At 44.7% G+C, this 22,624-nt stretch overlaps 2 protein-coding genes across 3 annotated transcripts in view; one reads left to right on the forward strand and one right to left on the reverse strand.

Moving 5' to 3' along the window:
- The window catches only part of LOC119650678 (calcineurin-binding protein cabin-1-like), a 261,076-nt gene that overhangs the window by 225,973 nt on the left and 12,479 nt on the right, over positions 1-22,624 (reverse strand). Inside the window, exons 10-20 of the mRNA XM_038053631.1 lie at positions 22,335-22,518; positions 22,118-22,274; positions 21,902-22,055; positions 21,707-21,835; positions 21,529-21,652; positions 21,308-21,462; positions 20,904-21,245; positions 20,670-20,843; positions 20,396-20,609; positions 15,580-15,811; positions 15,052-15,377 (exon numbers count right to left, since the gene is read on the reverse strand). Coding sequence (XP_037909559.1) covers positions 15,052-15,377; positions 15,580-15,811; positions 20,396-20,609; positions 20,670-20,843; positions 20,904-21,245; positions 21,308-21,462; positions 21,529-21,652; positions 21,707-21,835; positions 21,902-22,055; positions 22,118-22,274; positions 22,335-22,518 — 2,191 coding nt within the window. The remainder of the gene's footprint in view (positions 1-15,051; positions 15,378-15,579; positions 15,812-20,395; positions 20,610-20,669; positions 20,844-20,903; positions 21,246-21,307; positions 21,463-21,528; positions 21,653-21,706; positions 21,836-21,901; positions 22,056-22,117; positions 22,275-22,334; positions 22,519-22,624) is intronic.
- On the forward strand, positions 1,084-3,074 carry LOC119650680 (serine protease gd-like). 2 transcript variants are annotated; one of them, XM_038053638.1, is made up of 3 exons: positions 1,084-1,332; positions 1,392-1,478; positions 1,694-3,074. In XM_038053638.1, the coding sequence occupies exon 3, from the start codon at positions 1,724-1,726 to the stop codon at positions 3,053-3,055; it is 1,332 nt and encodes a 443-aa protein (XP_037909566.1). In that variant the 5' UTR covers positions 1,084-1,332; positions 1,392-1,478; positions 1,694-1,723; the 3' UTR covers positions 3,056-3,074. The 2 variants fall into 2 exon arrangements, with proteins under 2 accessions (XP_037909566.1, XP_037909567.1); XM_038053639.1 differs by having other exon boundaries at positions 1,392-1,472.

Genomic DNA, 22,624 nt, shown 5'->3' on the forward strand with positions numbered 1-22,624 from the left:
TGGCTGGAGAGATAGCATGGGTAGATCAATTGTGATCTCTCCGAGTTTCTCACCGGCCATGGATGATGCCGTCAATGCCTGTAGAGGTTTAAATTGGACACGTCACCTAGTTGTCCAAACTGCGACGGGGTCCCAGGGGACCCAATTCACGTATACTTCCGATGTCCTAGATTCGTGGAAGAAAGGAGGAACCTAGAAGGAAACTCTGGGTGAAATGCTATCACCAGGAAATTTTGTCCCGGAGAATGGTAGCTTCCCAGGAATCCAGATTAAACTGTGAAGAGCAAAAGAAGTGAGGAAGGTACGGTTACGAATCCCGCGGGTAGACGGAATGAGACCCAACTAAAGTAAGCTAACTCCGCCTCGTGATGTAATAGGTAAAAGTGGTTCCACGGAGTAGAAGGGAGTCGGGGGTGGTTTTAGTGGGAAAAATCCCACTACACCCCCTGGGCACGTTAGAATCTTTTGAAGACAAAAGCGAATAGTTCAGGAGACACATCGCTGGTTCGCCCTACCTCAGGAAGGAACACATGAAAGACACCAAGTTGAAAACCAAGCTCATTGTCTTCCTACACATGAGAGGTATTACCAACCACGAGTCCTTATCTACCAACAAATAACAATGGGTAGTGATATAGCAAATGTAGGCTATACTATCGGAAATGGAAGAAAGAGGACTTTGGAGCGTCCAAGAGCTATTGCATCTCTCAACGGGTTGAAATTTACGGAAGAAAATAAGTTTTGGTAGATTCCGATTCCAGAGGTGAAAATGAGGAATGAAGCTTCCCTGCATTGGTTGTTCTACATACATTAGACAAGTAATCCACGTCAAAAAGAAAGGAGCTATTTTGTCATCAAATAAAGATCCGCAATGGAAAACTCCTTGGCAGCGAAGTCCTTGATAATGGCATAAAAAATGTTTGTGAGCTACGGGAGATGCTCACCTTAGTGTCCTTTTTAAATATAATTTTTTACATCCAAGCCACTTACACAACATTGCTAAAATTGGAACCTGTTAAACAATTTCATGAAAACGAATTGTCAAAAATGATCAAGGGGTCAATTTTCCAGGCATCAGGTCAACAAACTCTCAACTCTATGACACCTACAGAAGGACCTGTAAATCAGTACAAACTTGACGTTAGGCTAAGCACCACGTAACCGCTTTATATAAAAAAAATATTGCAGTTTATCAGTGTAATGCAGCCTATAAAAATCTAAACTTTTTCACTTAACAAATTAGTTTTTAATGAAAAACAATTTACCCACCTTTTAAAGGTGGAAGATCTTATCTACATTTATCAGTGATTAAAGTCATGACCAACACAAAAGGTGAGTTTGTTACCTACAAAAATCAAATTTGAAATCTGAAAAAAATCATTGTATTTAAGGACCTTGAGGAAGAGGGCTCATTTCCAAGATTGACAGAGAGTTCACCAGTTCAGAGAGACCACCTTCCTGCAGCTTTTGAGGTAACTGTAAGTGGACTTAATTAACAAATTCATTACCCAAAAAATAGTCCCCCATTCCACAAGACCTGGTAATTAACGAATGTCGCAGAGTCTGTGGGATTCCCTTCAAATGGCCTACAACCATAATTTGATTAAAGGACAAAGACTTATTGAACAGGCTTGACCCTCCGTTAAACGTTCCCTTGATCCAATAAAAAATTTGAATTTATCTTCAATTCCAGCTCTCTCATTTCTTGACTTCCACTATCAAAATGTTTTGCGTATCAATAACCGGAGCGATACTCCTAATATCCATAAAACTCGTTCTCATGCAACCCGTCCCAATTAGTCCCTGTCCCGAAACCTTCATCTATCAATTCAATGGCATCGATTGGTACGGTGTAATTGATATAACGGATGGGATCGTTTTTGGAGGCTCCAATTTACTCACCGTTAATTTCGCCTATCCAATTGTATTGGAAACATCATTCCTGGGTAGCTTGGAATTACTAAAATCGAGAGAGGAGACCATACAAGATATCTTGAAAAATGACCCCATCAAGTACTTAGTGAAATTCCCAATACAGACCACCCTTCCCAAGATAGTCAGTATTGACCTCAACAATCAGATCATTTGTAAAGCGGATCAAGAGATTCAAGGGTTTCGTACACAAACCAACATCAAACTGCAGCATACACTCTATACCCAGCTAGCAGCCCAGAAACTAGCTGCAGCTGCCTTGGATCCAGTAACAAACAAGCCACCGTTTGACCAAACCCGGGCACCCATAGAACTACCCAAGAAAACCGACTTAAATCGGGATGAGTGCGGCCAAATTGATCCACGATTCATTGCGAAACCACTCATTGTAGGAGGTAAGACTATATCAAAAGGAAGCTGGCCCTGGTTAGCAGGGATCTTTACACACTACGCGGACGCACTACACTTCCAATGTTGTGGCAACCTAGTCTCTGCAAAAGCTGTTCTGACATCGGCACACTGTTTTGATAGTCACTTGTCAGCAGATGACTACATCATCTTCCTCGGACGTCATGATATATCCGAGTGGAACGAGAGAGGATCAGTAGCAAGATCAATTGATGACGTCTTCTTCCCCGCCAGCTACAAATTAGGCCAAGCAAATTTGGACTCCGACATAGCAGTGATAATTCTGAAAAACACAGTAAGATTCACGGAGTTCATTAAACCGGTCTGCCTGCCTGAGGAAACCCAACCGATTATTGGAGAGGAAGCTGCTGTGGTTGGATGGGAACGGGACCATGCCAGAAATGCTATTACAGTCCCAAAGCGCCTAGAGGTCAACATCGTTTCGGATATTACCTGTCTTAGCTCAAATCCACTATTTCGATTGTTGACATCAAACCGAACATTCTGTGCCGGTAATCGAAATGGTAAAGGACCGTGCACTGGAGATTCTGGTAGTGGTTTGATGGTGAGAGTCAAGGAAAGATGGAAAATTGTTGGACTTGTTTCAGCAGCTCTAGCGGATCCAAATATGTGCGATTTAAATGAATATATTATTTATACAGATGTTAGAAAATTTTTAAATTGGATTTCCGTAGTAGTTTTTATGAATCAATAAAGTTCTTTGTGGAATTTAATGCTTTTGATATCCCTGAAAAGAAGGGCCAAGATAATTCGCCTGAAAATTCGGAATGGACTTAAGGTGGACTGTTAACAAAATAGAAATAATTTTAGAAGGAAATGATGTACCATTGATCGCATATTCCCAGCGAAACTGGCAAGAATCCAGGCGGTAAACCCAAGAACATACAAGTGTCACTGACAGATGTCAACCATGGAGTCAAAAAACACATAAATTCTCTGGATACAAAATCTCCAACTCAAGCCCACTTTCCATAACACAAATCATCCACATGAACCAGTTCGAGCCCTCAAGAGGCATCCCTCGTCTTCTACTGCAGCACTCGGACACATTGGCCTGTATCCGACAGAGACTGATACCACCTATGGGCAAAGACTGCGTGCAAACCTCGTCAAGTGCCAACATCCAATGATATTGGAATTACTTCTACGGTGGGCTCAGGCTGAGGCATCTAACACGCTTCTCGCATCTACACACACAGCTACTCAATCTGGTGCACTGCCTACTCACACAAATCTCAACACAGCAACCCAACTTCCCGCCACTCCCCTGCCTTTCCTTACGATTGTGTTGCCCTACGTGTCACCCCGTCCAACTCCGTTCCATCCATTGTATCTCATATATACTTCCCCTGTGATTGCTCATCTCACCTATATGAAGAATTGACAGTTTGTATGAACTCCTTACTGTCAGGTTCTCTTCCCCCCCTTTCTTCCTCTGCGGGGATTTTAACCTTCCCATTCTCCCATTCTCTCTCCGTAATCATCCTAGCTTTCCAATTCATTCCAACAACCCCTCCCTTCAACTGTCCTCATTTATAAATATATGTTCTGCGTTGCACTTCAACACCGCCAAAAAACTCGTTGAAGCGCACTCCCGATATCTTTCCTTCCAATCTGTCCGAGCGCCACTTCTCCATGTTTCCTTGCACACTCCCGTATGTCTTTCGTCCTGCCGCTCTCTATGGTTCTGAGTGTTGGCGAACTATAAAAAACAATGAACGATGCCTCGCGTTAATAGAGGCGTGAAACGTTTCGACCACATCCAAAATGAGGATGGAAAAACTGCGAGCGAAGCATCTTCGATGGTATAGACACAGAATTCGCGCTAACGAGAATTCACTCGCCAAGATTGGTCAGAACATCGAAGTCAATGCTAAGCGACGAAAAGGCTGGAACAAACAACGGTGGTTTGATACGCTAGATGGGAATTTGAAAACCTCGCGATTGCATCCAAATCAGGCTGTTGATAGCACCAAATGGCGCAACCGATCGCGACGAGCTAACCCCACTCGTGAACGGGACAAAGACTGAAGAAAAAGAAGAAGATTCCCGCATGTCAAAATCGACGCTCACCATCCCGCACTTGAATTCGAAGCGGAGCACTATCACGTTAATCAGCTAAGTTCAATTCCCGCAAAGCGAACTTTGACGATCTCAACTCAGCCGTAGCTTCAATCAACTGGGATCGCGCACTCATCGCATGATCAAGCTCTTAACAAATTTTTACAATATCCTTTCCGATATCCTTTCCTGTTATGTCCTTTCTTCTCCTACCTGTTTGCGCTCTTACCCAACTTGGCTCCATACAAACATCCGCCTAAAGCATGTACTGCGAAAAAAGTTGCTGACTTATAAGAATGCCACTCACTTCAAGACTATGCGCTCCGCTGTGAAGTCTACGATCAAAAAAGCGGATAAGCGATACTTGATAAACGTCGAGGTCCCTTGTCCACGGTGATTTTAAACTGTTTTGGTCCCACAGTCGATATTCTCGTAACCCCACTCAATCTTCCCTACTTCCATCAATTTTGCTGACTCTACTAAAAAACTCCCACACAACAATCTCACCACCTACTCTGTTCTTACTTCTCTTCCGTGTTTACTTCCTCAACCACTGTGCCTCTACGACTCTTATAAGTGCAGACTCCTCCAAATCTCTCGCCGTTCCTCTTCTTACCGCTTCTTCGTTGGTATTCTTCACATCAATACCGGACCTGGTCCCAATGGGCCTCCTAACCTCTGCTATATTAACTGTCAGCAATACGTCCCTCTCCCTCTGTGTATAATTTTGGACAAAAGACTCAAATCTTTTAAAATAGACCCTTATTGTCCCTTTTTTCCAAAATGGAGACCCTACTCTATGAACTACCGCTTTACCTATCTTCTCTCCTCTTAATCCAAAATCTTCCAGAGATTCGTCAACGGCTGGTTGACCGCGCGTTTCGGTCACGCCTCCAGGAGGCCATAAACGGTGAATCTTCAGAGATAACCAATGGCCACAAAGCCATGACCTGCAATGAAAGCGAAAGTTTTAGGAATCGTGGCGCGTCTGGTGAAAGCGTTGCACACACTGCGGGTTCGGGACGGTGTCTAACCTTTAGGGCGGAATTAGAAAGGGCTAGAACGCGAATAGCATAAACGGCATACAAATTAATATACACCGGGGTACGCTACAAAGTTAAAGGTTGATCTAGTGCCAATCAGCGAACAATACCAGAACAAGGACCTGGCTTCATGGCATCTCGACTTATCGGGTACCGCGGGTTCGGGATGACATTCAACTTCGTGTTCTTGCCTAAGGCCGAGGGAATGGGTTTGTCTGATTCCGTATTTAGGGGTAACGTTTTTAAGCGTTTACCTGACGTCGAATGAGACGATGCCGGACTTTCAGCGCCAGGTTGAAGCTCTACAGGACGCTAGGGCCTTTGAATGGGGCATGCCTCAGGCAGACTCCAGAGGGAAACGCATCCTGAAAATGGCAGCGAGAACCAGGTTCGTAATTTTAAAGACCGGATCCACAGCAAATTTTCGGCACCCAGACTGCGAAGGAAGCATTCCGGATATAACTTTTGCGTCGGAATCTCTAGCACCATTGGTGGACGAGTGACGAGTGCTAGAAGAACTCTCGGCAAGTGATCATCAGTACATCGCGTTCGAAGCGGTTGACGCTACTACCCGGGCACCCCCTGCGTGTGTAATGTTACGAGAGTGAATATCGGGAAGTTCATCGAAGATCTTGGTACAGGCGGAGTCGCACTGGGGGTCGCTTCAGGGGGTTGTAGCGTTACCGCTGACACCGTCGTAAGCTCAGTGACGAACATGATAACATATGAGGCCTCTATACTCCGAAGGTGGACGGCAAAAATTTCCAACCTGCGGAGGAAGTATCATAAGCTCCACCGTTTGGCGTAAGGTTTACCCGCCAGCGAAGGGGCATGCACCATAAAGGTATAGTTCAGCAAAAATGAGACTCAGCAATACGATAAATAAAAATAAAGCTCACAGCTGACAGAACCTGGCCAACGAGGTAAATGAGGACCCGTGAGGACTTGACTATAAACTTGTCACCCAGCAAATCGGGGCTCAGCGAAAGCCCCGCATACTAAGTACCGACCAGATGGACCGCATTGTACGGGCATTATTCCCCAGACTTCCCATACGGGTTGACGTGGGGAGAGGGTTGAGGATTGTCCCCTTTTCACAATGAGAGCGCTCGAAGAAGTGATTCTCACCATTGAAAACAAGAAAGCGCCAGGTCCTGATGGCATCCCAGCGGAAGTTTCCAAACTGGTGTTCCGCCAATGGCCAGACTTGCTGCTCGGGGTGTTCCACGCTTGCTTAAAGGAGAGCATTTTTTCTTGTCACTGAAAGGTGGTCAGACTCGCGCTGATCAGGAGGGGAAAGGTAGACCCGGAGCTGTCATCTGCATACCGACCGCTGTGTACGCTTGACATGACCGGGAAAATGCTCGAAAACCTCATCAGTAGAGTCTCTGAAGCGATCCGAAGTGTCGGAGACTTATCCCCGAGGCAGTTCGGGTTCAAAACAAGAGGATCCACGGTCAATGCTGTTATGGAGGTCGTGTATGCGGTTTCTCGAACCGAGACACGCAGCTGCCGGTCTCAACGGATAATGCTCCTCATAACACTTGATGTCAACAATGCCTTCAATTCTGTGAAATGGAGAGCATATCTTAGAAAACTCATTCCACGTGCCAAGCTATCTGTTGCGGATATTGAGGGATTACCTGAAAGACCGCTCCCTGTTCTATGAGGCGCTAGAGGGCCAGAGGAGGATGGAGATCATGTTGGGAGTAGCACAGTGATCCGAGGGCCGGACCTCTGGAGTGATTCCTACGATAGACTGCTGAGGCTCGACATGTCACAAGAGTTGCGCCTGGTCGGTTATGCAGATGACGTTGCAGCATTTCTTGTCGAACGTACCGTTGAACAGGCGCAAAACAGACTTGGCATATTGATACGACGAGTAAGCGGATGGATGACTGCTCATGTTTTCAGCCTTGCGCTGGAAAAAAACCCAAGCAGTCATTTTGACCAGAAAGCGAATCCTGACCCTGCGCCCCATATCGATCGGCAAATTGACTTTAGAGTCAAAACCAGCCGTTAAATACCTTGGTTTATTACTGGACTTGAAGATGAACCCTTTCGAGCAAATCAGCTACAGCTGGGGTCTAAGCCTTGAGTCCACTAATGGCGAATGTTGGGGTCCCTATATTTACCATAGGAACAACTCAGTGCGTTCTGCTCTATACGCGGAGGTATGGGCTGATGCCCTTGGCAGGGTGCATCGTAAGCGCCTTGATCGAATGCAGAGACGGGAAGCTTTGCGAGTGAGGTCTGCTTATCGCTCTGTCTCACAACCGGTCGTGATGGTGATCACGGGAGTGATCCCCGTTGCCCTCCTTGTTAAGGAGTATAAAGCTATTTACAGTCGCAAACGCGAAAACTTAAGAGTTGATTGCCGGTGAAGAACGTCAACGCACCCTTGCCGAGTGTCAACTCTCTTGGCAAAATGAACCAGGAACCAGGTGGACTACGCGGCTCATTGACAATTTATATCCGTGGCTGAACCAAACGCACAGTGAGATAGATGCATTACTTTCTTACCCAAATTCTAAGTGGGCATGGAGGTTATCAGTCTTAGCTGCACAATATTAGGAAGGCGTGATTGTGTGTTCTACAATGGAGTGGCGGAGGACACTGAATACACATTTTTCTCTTTTGAAAGGTGGGACGGCTTTCGTCAGCAGCTTTATGCAGACACAGCTCCCCACTCCTCCAGACAACATTGTCAGAGAGATGCTAAGAAGCGTTGGCAAATGGAGTCATGCTGCGCATTATGTTTGGGCTCTTCTTATTGCGAAGAAAATTAAGCTCGACTGCCGGAGGGACCGGACGACAAGAGGTTCCCTGGACTAACAACTCCCTTCCTCCCCTCCCCTCCTGTTGATGAAAGGAATTCCCTGACTTGAAGGCTCCTAAAGAGAGCGAGAGGGCTAGCCCGAAATAAAGTATCAAACGATTCCAGGCTTATTCTTTGATGACAGGGAGGTTTTTAGTTGGCAGTCCGACGGCGTACTATTTCGGAAGTCCAACACTCTGTGCGTAAACGCATTCACCTACCCTACTCCCAGAAAACAACTCTCTCTGCTCAACTTCTCCTCAATCATCCCATGGCTCTCCTCCTATCTATTAAATTCATATGGAGCTGTCAAATTTAACGGCCCGAACATTCATTTTGAAGCCTTTCTGTAAGGCCTCCCTCGGTAATATGAAACAAAATCACAAACAAGCTTACTAAATAGTGATTTGTCAATCCACTCATTAAGGTCAACTCTGCAAAATAGGCCGGGAGCTAGAATGAATACCAAAGTTTCGTAAATTTTAACAACTTTAAGATACGCCTTGATTCACTTTTCCAGACAACTCAAAATTTTAAACCCTATTGCTTGTATCTAAGTATTACGTATTGAAGAAATCCCCATTTGAATTCACCGACATTCTGGTTCCATTAAGGAACGAAAAACCTGAATTCTCACTCAGTCTGGTAAACCTAGCTGCTTCACCCGGACAGGTCGGCCCTTTTTATATAAGTACACTGTCCTATCGAGAGAGGATTCCAAATTCCACTTTGTTTCGCCTTCTCCTCTCAATGACCCCTCGCAATCTCTGTATCTGCTCTACGTAATAGGAACGGACTATATGGACTCCATTCTTTAGGTAACCAGTCATAAGGATTTTTTGTACATCCCACCTGGCTCCGTCCCCAAGCGCTCGAGGAAGGCGATCAGACCCGAGTCTGCAAGGGACTCATCTGAAGTAGTTTCGGCCACGAAGCCTCACCGGAGATTATCTGGTACCATGGGAACCGGGACGGCCCTCTGAGAGCACATGCTTCAGGAGAATTCCTGGAGGATGTGTTCTCGGCCCGGGTATTTGCGATTGGCCCCCTAGTAGGAGTTTCATGGTGGTTGTGGTTATGCCTACGTCGCGGGCAGAGCTCCTCGGAGCTCAAGCGTGGAGATGCGCTATACAACTCGGGTGCCGTTCCCCTTAGTTGCAGCAGAGGTGTTAGATAGGCCTCGCATCCACTGGTATGAATGCTGAGCCTGCACTCAGTATAAACCAGGACCGCTGTGCCTGCATGGCGGGGCTCTGATTGTAGTCCCAAAATCAATCCGTGTCCGAAGAGGGCCGTGGGATTAAGCCTTCACGGCAGGTACTCACGTTAAACCCCCAGGACTTTCGTGTACATCCCACCTACTCACAGATTGTGGTCACTCAGAAATAATCGGCTGTTCCTCGGTCCCTAAAACAAAATGATAGAACCAACACAAAAATCGATCCCGGTCGCCAAAAACATCTCCAGATTTACTCTTGAAATATCAAATCGCTTCTTGGTTCACCTGCTAGCGTCCTCCCAAAACCCGAAGTGCAGATACCTTTTTTTGAACTCGTTGGTAATAAATTTTGTTGGTCTGGCATATAAGATCCCTGGGACCATCAGATCTTCATCTTGTGTATGAGACGTGGAAGGACGACTTACGACGGGGTTGATATTCTACCCAACTAAAACTCCTTACACCACCGTCCAACGGTGGAATAGAGAGGACCAGAATACCAGAGCCCTTTCATCCTTCCATTAAAAGCATCGGACTTACGTAGTATCTTTCTATCTCTCCATTTTAGTTAGGACAAATCATAATTCAATATGGAAGCTCAAAACAACCTCGACATTTTTATCATAGCTCTAAGGAGTTTTTTCAGCTCCTGTTTTTTCTCTTTGTCCAAAATATTCTCTATAAATTTATTCTTTTCAACAGGATCAAATATCTTTTTCAGAAAACTACTCCACCCACCACAATGAATGTACGATCCATGCGCAGGGTACAAGCCACTCTATCCTACTACCGTCAAAAATTCAATCTCCACCTCCACCTCCTTGGCGAAAATGACGGAATTCTATGGGTACCTCGACGAATCACATTTGCTCAATTTCGCAGTTATGCCCTGCCCAAGGTTCAGTTGGTATTAACCGATCAACAGCAGCAAATGTCAGCGGTAGAGGAAATGTGGGCTTTCTACATTTCTTGGATGAACGAGTGCGAACAAACTGTTAGCAAACAATACGGTATAATGCAGACTGAACAGGAGGTACCAGATATCAATCCAACGGAAATTCATTCGCAATATGACGATAATATGTACGAATATCTGGAAGAATATCAGATCGATGATGGTGATGGAAATATTGAAGATAAAGACCAAGAAGTACCTCTGCTATGAGCAATAGTTTTAGGATAAAATTAGTTAATTGATGAGACAATGAATGTAAAGTTCCTTTTGACGTAAATAAAGTTGTATGATCTTGACGTCTTCTGATTTTTGAAGCCAGATTACAGATGTAAAAATTGACCCAAGCAGAACCCTGAGGAATCACTAGGTGGACTAAACATCATGTGTGGCTCTTAGTCGATAAGGATATACATATCGTTGCCATTTACCTCTTGATGGAGTATAGCGCGCCAAACACAACTACGCGCCATCGCTCACGGTTACCCCCACGACTTCCCGAGACGCTCGCACTCCTTCTCTACTATTTTGTGCCAAGGGTTCTTGGCGGGTCCACGGACTCCGTTTTTGGATTTAATCGTGGACCGACGATGATAAGTCTGATGAGTTGCCTCTACCCTGGAAAGAAACCGTAGTCGTCTTCGTCCCACTTTTAATCTAAGTAAGGAACGAACCTCCGGGAAACCAGAGGTGACACCTGAAGCTAAATGGTAATCAAAACCCCAAGCCAAGATGTCACTACCGTGCCAAGGGCTGAATGATCACAGAGGTTAAAACGTGGCCGTGAACGGTGAACTCTGGGTACCAGGCGACCTCCAGTTTCAACTAGCCTTGTCCTGGCAAAAAGAGAATCTGCCGAGCTTGCCTTATTTTCCCCGGTAAAACAAAGGCCATGGTAGCCAACTATGAACAAACCAAAAACTTAAAAAACAAAAGAACTCAACTGCACTTTGATCATGACGATCCAACCCTGAGCGAAGGGGCAACCCTGAGCTCTTCGATGGAGAACCTGAGTTTAGACTCAGATTCGCCATTTATTCAAGTGAGAACCAACCGAAGCAGTCCCCTTCCATCAGCATTCTTGACCCCGGGCTCCAATTGGCACCACTTGCTGAAGCTAAAATCTTACCTAAGGATAAGCATCTGTTTACCGACAGCAAAAAACATCCCGGCAAACAGCCTTCGGGCAAAACAATGCTTTCGGGAAAAAGCCTTCGGGCAAACCCCCTTCGGGCGGTTTAGGAGAAATCTCCTCATAGCTGTAAGGACTGCATCTTAGCAAGGGATTACACTACGCTTTGAGTCGGTAGGTGTACACCGTAAAATGTTACGGATAAACTTTTCCGGCGGAAGCACGAACGAGTGGCTTAGACGGTACTGCTCCTTCTTCAACGATGTATAGGAGGATGCGCGACTGATCCTGAAAAGTGTTTCCCAACTACCATTTTTTAGAAAACGCTTTCTTTGGCTTCCAGAAGGGGAACGCAATGGTATTGACTTCCTGGAACAACTTGGAGTCCGGAATAACCTCAACACCTTCACCCGGATGCAGGTGTAGGTAGCTAAGCGGGGAGAAGGACTGATAGGCCGAGAACATTTCTTAGTATCGGCGTTCCTGAACCGGATATTAAGAAGGTTCGGGAACAGACAGGCGACCGACTCTACTACGAGGTTGGATCACATTATAACTATCGGCTCCTAAAACCGTCGAAGGGAACGTGCAGCCCATGGCATCTTCATCTGAACCGTAGATGAGGTAAGAGGTCAGCATTGTAAAGCGTCGACTGCACTTATCAGTCGTTGGATCAATAGCTGCAAGACATGTATATACCTGATACAAGAACCATGGGGTGGAGTGGGAAAATCTTCAGACAAGCTGACTTTCTGTATGCCAATGGAAATGATAGACCTCACTCCTGCATAGTGGTTTCAAAAGACCTCCAAGCTATCTTGGTTTAGACCACAACCATCAAATTGACCATAAAAAGCCAACAAGGAGACAACGAGATCCTATGGTGCTCTCCTTATTTCCCTTATGACGTAGACGAAAATCCCAGTGGAACATTCATCACAGCTAACCAATATGCCAAAAGTAAAAGCATGGGAATAATAGCAGGATGTGATGTTAACGTCCACCATGTTGGGGAAGTTCCAATATCAACGCGAGAGGATCGAGACCACTGGAGTATCTTGTAGGAACCCAATCGCAGATCCTCAATTTGGGTAATGGACTCACTTTCTTCAACGTCGTCAGGCAAGAATTGATCGACATCACGGTGGCATCCCCTGACATTGCGGCTTTTCTTGGAGAGTGGAGAGTATCAAATGATATCACGCTCTCGAATCACAGGCGCATTGATTTCGTAATGGGCATGGGCCCATCTCCACACACCCCATTTAGGAATCCATGTAAGACAGATTGGGCGACTTACAAAACAGAACTAAGCGATCGAATTACGATCCCTGGGAGACGCATCAAATCCATCGCTGGAATTGAGAAAACAGCCCAAATGATCACAACCAGCATGAAAGGAGCTTTTAAAGAGAGCTGTCCACTCATGATGCCAAAGAAGGCCAAAGAACACCATGGTGGAACTCGGATTTGGCGAAACAGAGGAGAACGACAAAGGTGCTCCTCAACCGAGCTCTAAAGTCTAATTCAGCCGCTTGTTGGATTCGTTACCAAGAGGCTCAAAAAGCTCTAAAGGAAAGCATAAGGTCAGCCAAACGATCATCATGGAGACGCTTTTGCGAAGAGACCAACTCGCTTGAGGCAATCTCAAAACTAGAGCGGATCCTTGTCCAAGAAGTAGGTAGACAGAAAGCGATGAGGAAACGGCAAACCATTTGCTTGAAGTGTACTTCCCAGGCAGCGTCCAAAATTTTCATAAGGGATACATGTATTCCTAAGCGGCCACTTCACTGTAGGCAACATATCTACCAGAAAGTCAAATCCACGTAGACAGCACTCCAACTAATGACAAAAATTGAGAAGGAAATGTCCGATAAAGAATTCAGGGCGATTTTTAACGCGGCAGGACAGGATAGCTGAGTGGTTAAAGCGCAAGGCTGTCGGACGAAAGGTCGCAGTTCAAATCTCACTGGTGGCAGTGGGATTTGTATCGTGATTTGTCGTCGGATACCAGCCGACTCAGCTGTGAATGAGTACCTGAGTCAAATCAGGGTAAGAATCTCGGCCGAGCGCAATGCTGATCACATTGCCTCCTACAGGGTACTGTAATCCTGTAGTGTGCCGTTACGGTCTTGAAGTGCTCTAACACACTTCAAGGCCCTGATCCAATATGGATTGTTACGCCAACGATTATTATTATTAAGACAGCATGGAATCAATCCGCTGTGATGGAATCAATCCGCTGTCAGGGAGTTCTCTCTCCTCTGTTATGGCTCCTGGTAATGGACACCTTGCTATGGCTCCTGGAGGGTACAAAAGTCTTCGTACAAGCATCTGGGGTCGATCTAGCCGTAATAATTATCGCCAAGTTTGCAGGCACAGTATGTGACCGCCTGAATGCCATACTGCATGTAAACCACAGTTGAGGCCTCCATAATGCACTCACGATCAACGCTAGGAAGACTGCACTACACGCTACCCACCGTAGCAGGGGCGGAATTATCCAGGAACCTATAGATCAATTAGCAACGACTTCGGCATAGCAAACTGAACTACTCTTTTGAATAGTGGAATACGCAGTCTCTTTATCGAATGGGCTCACTTTAAGAACTCATACTCCTCCCGTCATAACAACAGCATCCTCGCACGCCTCCAGGAAACAGAAGAGCTCAAGCGCAATGATCTCGGATCTCCCACGATCTTTATTAGGACCGCAGCCCATAATAGTGTCTGATATAAATCATACATAATATTAAATCGCAACATAATATGGCCTACATATATCTCACGGGACGTCAAAGTATAAAAGAATTCCATCATCTTGGACTAACGTCACCTATTATCAGGTGACATGGACGACAATAAAAAGCGATTTGAAGTAGATGGTTTTAAAGAGCCAATGGAAGAGATTCAGGGCGTCAATCTTCACTAGATATAAATACAAATCAGTACAAATACAAAAAGATAAACTGCATTAACAGCAACTTCCCGAAAAAAACAACGAAAACAGTGTCGATTTTCGTTCTTTCGTTGATAAAAAAACTAATAATCACTGGATAGCAAAATTCATCGTCAACGACAATTCCAACCCTTATTTACGTTCAGAGATAAAAAAAATATTAATAACAAATAAAAATATCTAAAATCTTTTATGTTAAATTGTCGTATAAATACACCAAATTTCTCTATTTTGAAGATTTTTTTTTATAACAGCTTCCCCGATTTCGACCCAAGAGCGCATTACTATTGTCGAAATGCAAGCTCAAATCGTTGACCAAAGGATTCCCGAAAAAAACTAAATTGCAGTAAAGTCCCCAGTAGGTCGTAATATTCAGCTGCCCCGAGTACCATTAGTGCATTATAATAAATATGGACAGTAAATATAAATCGATCTGTTTGATCATTTCTCGACGATCCTCTAACCCCCAATTCACGTAAAATTAGAATAAAGAATCTTCCACTTACTTGTGATCCACGTCTAGATGGACTCTCCGTTTTTCCCTCGTTTCCCTCGCTAGGAGTATGAGGTCGACTCTTTGCTTTCGGTACGTCCGCCCCATTTGAACTAGTTGCTTCGTCCTTATCCTTACTAGTTTCAACACCTTCGACTTTTTGTTGAGGAGGCTGTGATGCTGGTTGCGTTGGTGGAGGCGGTGAAGGTTTTACACAATCACTAGCACTTTTCACTATCACTAACGATGGATTTGTTTCAGACGTTTCAAGTTTTGCATGTTTCGCGGAATTTTCAACTTTTTCAGCAAGTTTTCTTTTGTGGAGGAGAATGCTGGTATCTGAAAGGAGAGAGGAAGGAGAGTCGATTTAACCTTTTAAGCCTTCTATTTCAGAAAATCATGAAAATTTCTTAAATAATGATATACGACCGTTGGAATAAGATCAATACAAGCTGATCCCGTTATCGAACGGCACAAAGATTGAATAGGCAAAAAATGGTTATCATTAAAAATACCAAACTCCTCGGCATCGGATACTTACTATCGATTTTTGCTTGATTGCAGGCAAATGGACTGCTTGCTAGATCCTTCAGGACTTGAAGGAAAAGTCGGCCAACTTCTCTGGATATTTCACTATGTTGCTCCAAATACTTGATGATCGACGATGTGGTGCGATAGAATACCTCAAGGGCCTCTATGGATAGCGTGGATGGGTTGTTATGGTTGATTTTGAATGGATACGCAGCATTGTTCTCATATAAATATTTCGCGGCCTGAAATTAGTTAAAATTAAATTTAAATATATAAAAATTCATAGTTCCTAATAAATAAAATTAACTAAAAATGCTTTTACGTCCAACACGGAGTAGCCACACATTGAAGTGTTCCACATCGTCATACAGGACTGCAGGCGTTAAAAAGTACTATGCATTGCCAAACTACGGAAAAGACAAAGCACACGCTAACCTACCAAGCAGTAGTAAGAGATTCTCGGGAAGCCCCGCCTGGACGACACCAACCAATTCGTTTGATATTCAGCCAACAATTATCCGAATCGTGCCCCGAAGGGGGTGCTAATGCAAGATCCATAAGGAGTTTCGCTTCCTCAAATGAAGGAACGCAAATCAGATAAGAGCTAACTTCGGGGGGGCGGCAGGTAGTGAAAAAACGAATTCCGTAAGTTGGAAGTTGGTTAATGAAACTGAATCCCCCCTCCCTTTAGCATCACCACTGTTCCCAGACTACATGGAAGAGAAAATGGTCTGTGGCTGAAGAGGAAAATTGAAGATGTGCATTGTGTGGTTAGCATCGATATCGGCGAGATCAATTCTGAAATCAGATCTTGTTAAGGATCATCCACGGGGTAAAGGTACATGCTGCGGGCAACTGCAGGCGAATCAACAGACAAATAATACGCAGAGTTTAATTGGGCGACGTAGCAATCAGTCATGTTTTCTGATAACCAATATCACAGACGAGCATCGGCGTTAATTTGTACTTGGGCAATGAATCGTAAAATGATAGAATATTAACACCTTGATGGAACCTTGTCAGACAGAACCAGTTCATTCAGATTTACCTAAAACATCCATTGTAGTGATTCCGAGAAACACCGACTTAACCTGATCAAACCAACAACGGCATTCCTATGAAACCCCATTTTAGCGCGCCTTTTAATGAAAATTGCGTGTGAGAAACGTGCGCCGGTAAAGGTTTGGAATGTTGACGAAACTGTCTCTAGGCTTCGGTGGCATACCGCGGTGACAGCATGCTATTACTAACAAATATTGCTATTGTGGATCTGTTATATTATACCTCACAAAGCTTGCCTTCACTATTCTGAACCGAATTTCGGGGTCGTGGGGATTGAAGTTCCGGGCCCGGATTTCCTATCTACGGTTACGTTAGGTTCAAAGATTAGGGAGGGGGGGGGGGGGGATCGTAGGTGCAACTGCCAGGAGGCATATCTTTTGCTAGGCCCAATCTACTATCCGCCTTTTAAACGACCTCTTCCTTGCGGCGTTAGCAGAGTTTAGCGAATCTGAGAATGTTTTCCTCCGTTGGAGGAAACCGACAGCTGCAGATGGAATGCAGGGCTGCCTCCTCCTCTTTCTCACGTTGGCTACATATAGCCAAGACCATCACCACAATTTTTTCCATGAGGTGATTTAGGGAACATTGTTCCATTAAAAGCCCTACTAAAAAATAGTAAAAATGCCGCTCTAGATACCTCAGGTATCAGGTTTCTCGATTCGGCTTGAGAAGTGTCGATAGTGGATGACTTAACACTAAATGCTGGATCTAGTCCCACCATTATGGAGCCGGACCCTTTGGAAATCTGCCAGCCTGCCTATTACTATCGATTTTCAAGAGGTCTTTTGTCCACATAAGAAATGTTTCGCTTAGTCGGCTACAGCAACTGATGGCAACTCCACACCAACTGGCTTGATATAGCGTTGCTTTTTAATGTTAATAACTCGTCCTCAATATCAGAACAGATTGGTATGGTGCGACCTTTCTACTCTTACCGCAAATGTTTTCCTGCTGACAAAAAAATAGCATATATCTTCTGCTGGAATATGGGTCGTTATATATCCAAAATGCCAGGCTAATTGCATAATCGGATTTTTCGAGAACACTTCTGAGCTCTATAAGTCTTCAATGATTACTCCAAAAGTCTATAATCCCGAAAGACTCGTGGCAATTTGTCGACCATTCTTACTTTTAATGATTACGGTGTCTCCTCAAGGCAAATGCAGAGACTTTGCACGTGACAATGTTACCAAGTCCATATGCGACGTTAAACGTTTTCATTTCACCTCCAAATAAATCGACTCAACCGTTAATGAGTGCCTAATCTAATCTGACCAAATTGCCTCCTATGCGGAACTGTAATCCTGTTGTGTACCTTTACGGCTTCGAATGAAGTGCTTTAACAAACTTCAAGACCTAGATCAAATTGGATTGTTGCACCTATGATTATTATTACAATTAAATTTAAGATAGATTCTAGTGCCACAGTCGATCTTTGAATCTGTGCTATCAACTTTGACACGGGCGAGGAGGTGTCGGTTTTCCAGTGCATTTGTCAACGTCTCCTTAAGGCCGGACTTGTTCTAAACGTTGAAGAATGCAAATTCCTATAGAAGCTGGTGACATTTCTCGGCAACATTATCTACTCTGACGGAAGTCAATCAGACCCCCGCCAACCATGGTGAAGGATCTGCGAAGGGTCTTGGGCTTGGTAAACTTTTGCCCAAAGCCACTCATCACCAAGTGATCCGCAACGCTTACTTATCTGAGCCCAAAACGAAAGACTCTCGCGAAGTTGCGTGGTCTACTAAGGCTGTCCAGGCGTTTAAAACTGTCAAACAACAAGTTGTCGATGCTACACTACTGGTATGTCCTCGGCCAGATGCACCCCTACACGTGTTTTTCGATGCCTCAGACACAGCGGTATGCGCCGCTCTTCACCAATGGATGAACCAAACCTGGCAACCATTGAGCTTCTTTTCGAAACAACTCAACCCAGCTCAACGTAACTACAGCGCCTACGATCGTGAGCCACTCGCCGCGTACCTCTCCATTAAATACTTCCGTTTCTCCCTTGAGGACAGGCCGTTCACCGTGTTGACGGACCACAAGCCCCTTACCTTCACGCTTAAACAAAAGCCCAGCAAAGCGTCCCCTCGCTAACATCGACAATTGAGCTTCATCTGTTTACTTCCGACATCATGTGTCTGGAAAAGACAACGTCGTTGCGGATGCTTTGCCACGAATCTCGGAGGTCACAGTTCCCGCCGCGGTCGATTATACGACAATCACCGTGGCGGAGAAAGACGACACAGAACTTCAGAGCCTGAGGGCAAACTCCCAATACGTGTTCAAGGAGTTTCCTATCTTCTGTTCATCCTCTTTACTCTGCGAGATCTCAGATAAGGGACCCATACCATACCAAGGAAGTATTCCACGCTGTACACGATCTTAAGCATTAAAACATCAGGACGACAAATAGGCTAATTACCGGAAAAAAATTCCGGCCATCCATGAACAAGGACGTAAACTCTTGGACCAAAGAGTGCATCGCGTGCCAGAAGTGTAAGATCAACAAGCATGTAAAAAAAGAAGTAGGCGTATTCCCTCGGTCGATCAAACGCTTCCACATCATCCATTTCGACATCATTGGCTATTTGCGAGACTTGCATGGAAACAAGTATTGCTTCACACTCATCGAAAAGTTTACGCAGTGGCCTGAAGCAATACCTTTCACTGACATTACGGCACAATCATGTGCCGAGACCCACTGTCGAGAATCGATCCCGCGCTTTAGTGTACCAGCAGAAATCATCACGGACCAGGGAATGTAGTTTGAGTCTACTCTTTTCTCGGAGTTAGGCAAGCTCCTGGGTTTCAAACGTCACAGGAGCACTGCATGCATACCATCTGCAGTCCAATGGGATGCTGGAACGTTGACACCGGACACTAACGGCCTCCTTAAAGGCTTGCTTTCGCACAGCCCATCGAGAGAAGTTCGCGGTGAGTCCCGAAGAGATGGTGTACGGGGAGAGTCTGCAACTCCCTGCCGGCCCTGTATTAAATATCAGATCAAGGATAAGCGACTCCAGACTGCTGCGTCTGCCCAGGGACGCGGCTCCGAAATTGCGGCCGACTCCACCTTCTCGAAGGTCCACATTACGGTCCTCGGAGGCCGCTGCCTCTACCATATGAGGGCGCCTTTGAAGTCCTACCGCGACGGGAGCACGGCTTCAATCTCGACGTTCGGGGCGGAATCAAATGGGTCTCTTTTTCGAAGCTAAAGGCCTTCGTCGAACCGGGGGACGCTCCAAAAAAGCGCAAGCGAAGCGTCAAATCCGCCCGGTAACCCCATTGACAGAACCTGTGCGATTTCAGCTGGGAGCAGAGTGATGTGGCGACACATCGGAAGCAAGAACCACAACGTTCTGAACTGCCACCAGCACAACTGGCAGCCTGGCACGTGGCCGGCGCGATGCACTTCCACTTGAAAAGCAGTCATATCACATTTGCGAGTTGGTTCGTCGAATTGGGCGTGTTAACTCCTATCTTATTCAGCTAAACCTCAAAATCGACAGGTAAAAAGTGGTTTACGCTCCCCGGCAAGAAAGAGAAAATGTAAAAGGGCTAAGAAGGTAATATTCGGTTTTCTAAGAGAGTCCAACTTGGCCGACTCATCGCTTTTAAGGACTCTACAGAGCCTTGAAGTCTCTCTTTCACCTTTTAGTTCCTCGCAGTATGCTCTAAAGGAGATTAGCTTCGAACATGTAATGAACCTCGTACGAACCCGTTCGAAAAAAAACAATCTAAAATGTTTCACTTACCTGAACGTAGTGATCAAGATAAACCTTAGGATGTTCCTTGCGCTTTTCGGCGATCTTTCCAAGCATGTAATGATGCAGCCATTTCTCATCATGCGAATCAGTTTCTTCGTGTGATATGTCCTCCTTATGTTGATGCATTATCTTCTCGGCAGTTGTGAAGCATTGGTACGCCACATTCAAATACTCTTCTTTCCGAGCTTCCGCAAATGCAAACCTTGAAATACAAACACAAAATGAAATTCAAGAAATCGATTATGAACAAAATGTATCTTACATTTCCATGGATAACGTGTCGCATGAATGCTTGATGTTTCGGGAACAGAACGAGTGAATCGTGTATGCAAAAGATCCGTATTCTATCCAGAAGAGTGTATGCTCTGGATTCAATTTGATACATTGCTCGAAGCATCGTTGTGCGTTCTCGGAGTGGATCAGAAAATCAGTTATGCTGCAAGAGTATATTCGTTTTTAGTCTTTACAACAAGAAACACCTCCTCATCTGACTTACTCCAAAGGGGTGCATGAATTTAGCTTAGTTTCCAGTTTGCTCGCTTTGGAAAGTGCCAGTCCAGCCCATGAATCAAATCGTGTGGGTTCACAGGCCAAATCCAGCACATAGTACCGTAAAGTTTTCGAAAAATCACGGCTTTTGAAGTAATAATCCGCCAGCAAGTAAAAGATGCATGAAATCCGTTGCGGCAAAAGATCAAAACGTGGTGGCAACTCGCATGTTTTCCCAGCTATAAACTCGCGTATGGGACCCGTAGATGAGTTTGGATCGATTTCTCTGGGAATCAATGGGAGTATCTTTAGGAGAAGTTGCTCCATGTCGGCAGATATCGAATCTCCTCTGGGAAATAAATTGAAAAAAGATATTACAATTGAAAATAAAGGAGTCTTTTTAGCGCTCACTTATAGGAATTGAATTCTGGCAGCGTTTCAGGACGATAAATATCGAATAATTGGATCGCCCTTTTCCAAGTCAACTCTACTGGACTAGCGTCATGCTCCTCGATGTGCCGGGATCTCGGCTTTTTGGGCGGATAACCGTACAGGCAATAAGTTATCTAATTGCAAATGGAAATCATTCATAACTTTTTATCTTTCGAATTGATTTGTTAGTTTTGCTTTACCTGCTCCAAATACTCAAAAACGTAATCCCTATATGCATCCAGAAATGGAGCTCGCAGCTTCGGGACAATGATGTCTAATGTGTAAAGTAGTAGCTGTCCGTTATCTCTAGTGCACCATTGACGTCTGCAGAAAAAGATTTAACAGATTTACTGAAATATGACTTACACTCAGCATTACCTTCCTAGCGATTCGTGGGCAGTGAATAGGATCAACAGCGTATGCGGGATCAATTCTTCAATGTCTTCATTTTCTGGCAGCACGTCCGGGTTGCGAACTTTAATTACAACTGGACTGTTATCCTCGTCTCTGTAAGGGTCGAAGCAAATTTTCTATATGACGAAAGCACGATTATGGAAGCAAACTTCTTTGTACCTTTGTAAAACTTGTTGCAGAACAATCCAAGGTCTTTTGATGTTGATGGGGTGGTATGGGTTGTTGTTTTTATCAAATGGCACATCCAGTTGGTGGGAGAGAATTTTCGTAAGACTCTGAACCAAGCGGCTTTGATACTTTTCAAGACAACATACTGCAAGGGATTCAGACGGATTTTACAAATCTTTCATGTGAATCTGATCATGGGTTACTCACAGATATCATAGCCTTCCTTCAATATCAACTCCTCAATGTAAATTAGAATAAAATTCACAGACTCAGCCCATTCACGATAGCGGTAGGTATCCGTCGGAGCTGAGAGAAGATTGTCCACTGAATACTTTAAACTCCGCTCGGACCAAATTAGGCATTCCTGAAAACAGTTCTTGGTTAAGTGGGAAAAGCCTGTCTAATTCGGGAATAAATATCTCACATTGAGTCTCCCAACGTTCCAGAAAGATTCCAAAAGGACTTCAATTTGTGTTTGGATTTTCATGCAAGTGTTATCTGAATTTTTTATTTCAATACTATTGACCATGCTATCCTTGAGGATTTCAATCAAACTCTCGAAATCGTGACTGTCATAGAGATTCTTGACGTTGTTCAAGCTGATTCGTCTGCAAAGGAACGTATTGTGAAAGAGCGCTCTCCCAAATTCTCCCCAATTGTAGGCTCAAGTCCAATACATAAACAAAAAATAAACAGAACTTCAGAGCTCCAAAC

The sequence above is a fragment of the Hermetia illucens genome, chromosome 3 (genome assembly GCF_905115235.1).
Source record: "Hermetia illucens chromosome 3, iHerIll2.2.curated.20191125, whole genome shotgun sequence".
Classification (NCBI taxonomy): domain Eukaryota; kingdom Metazoa; phylum Arthropoda; class Insecta; order Diptera; family Stratiomyidae; genus Hermetia; species Hermetia illucens.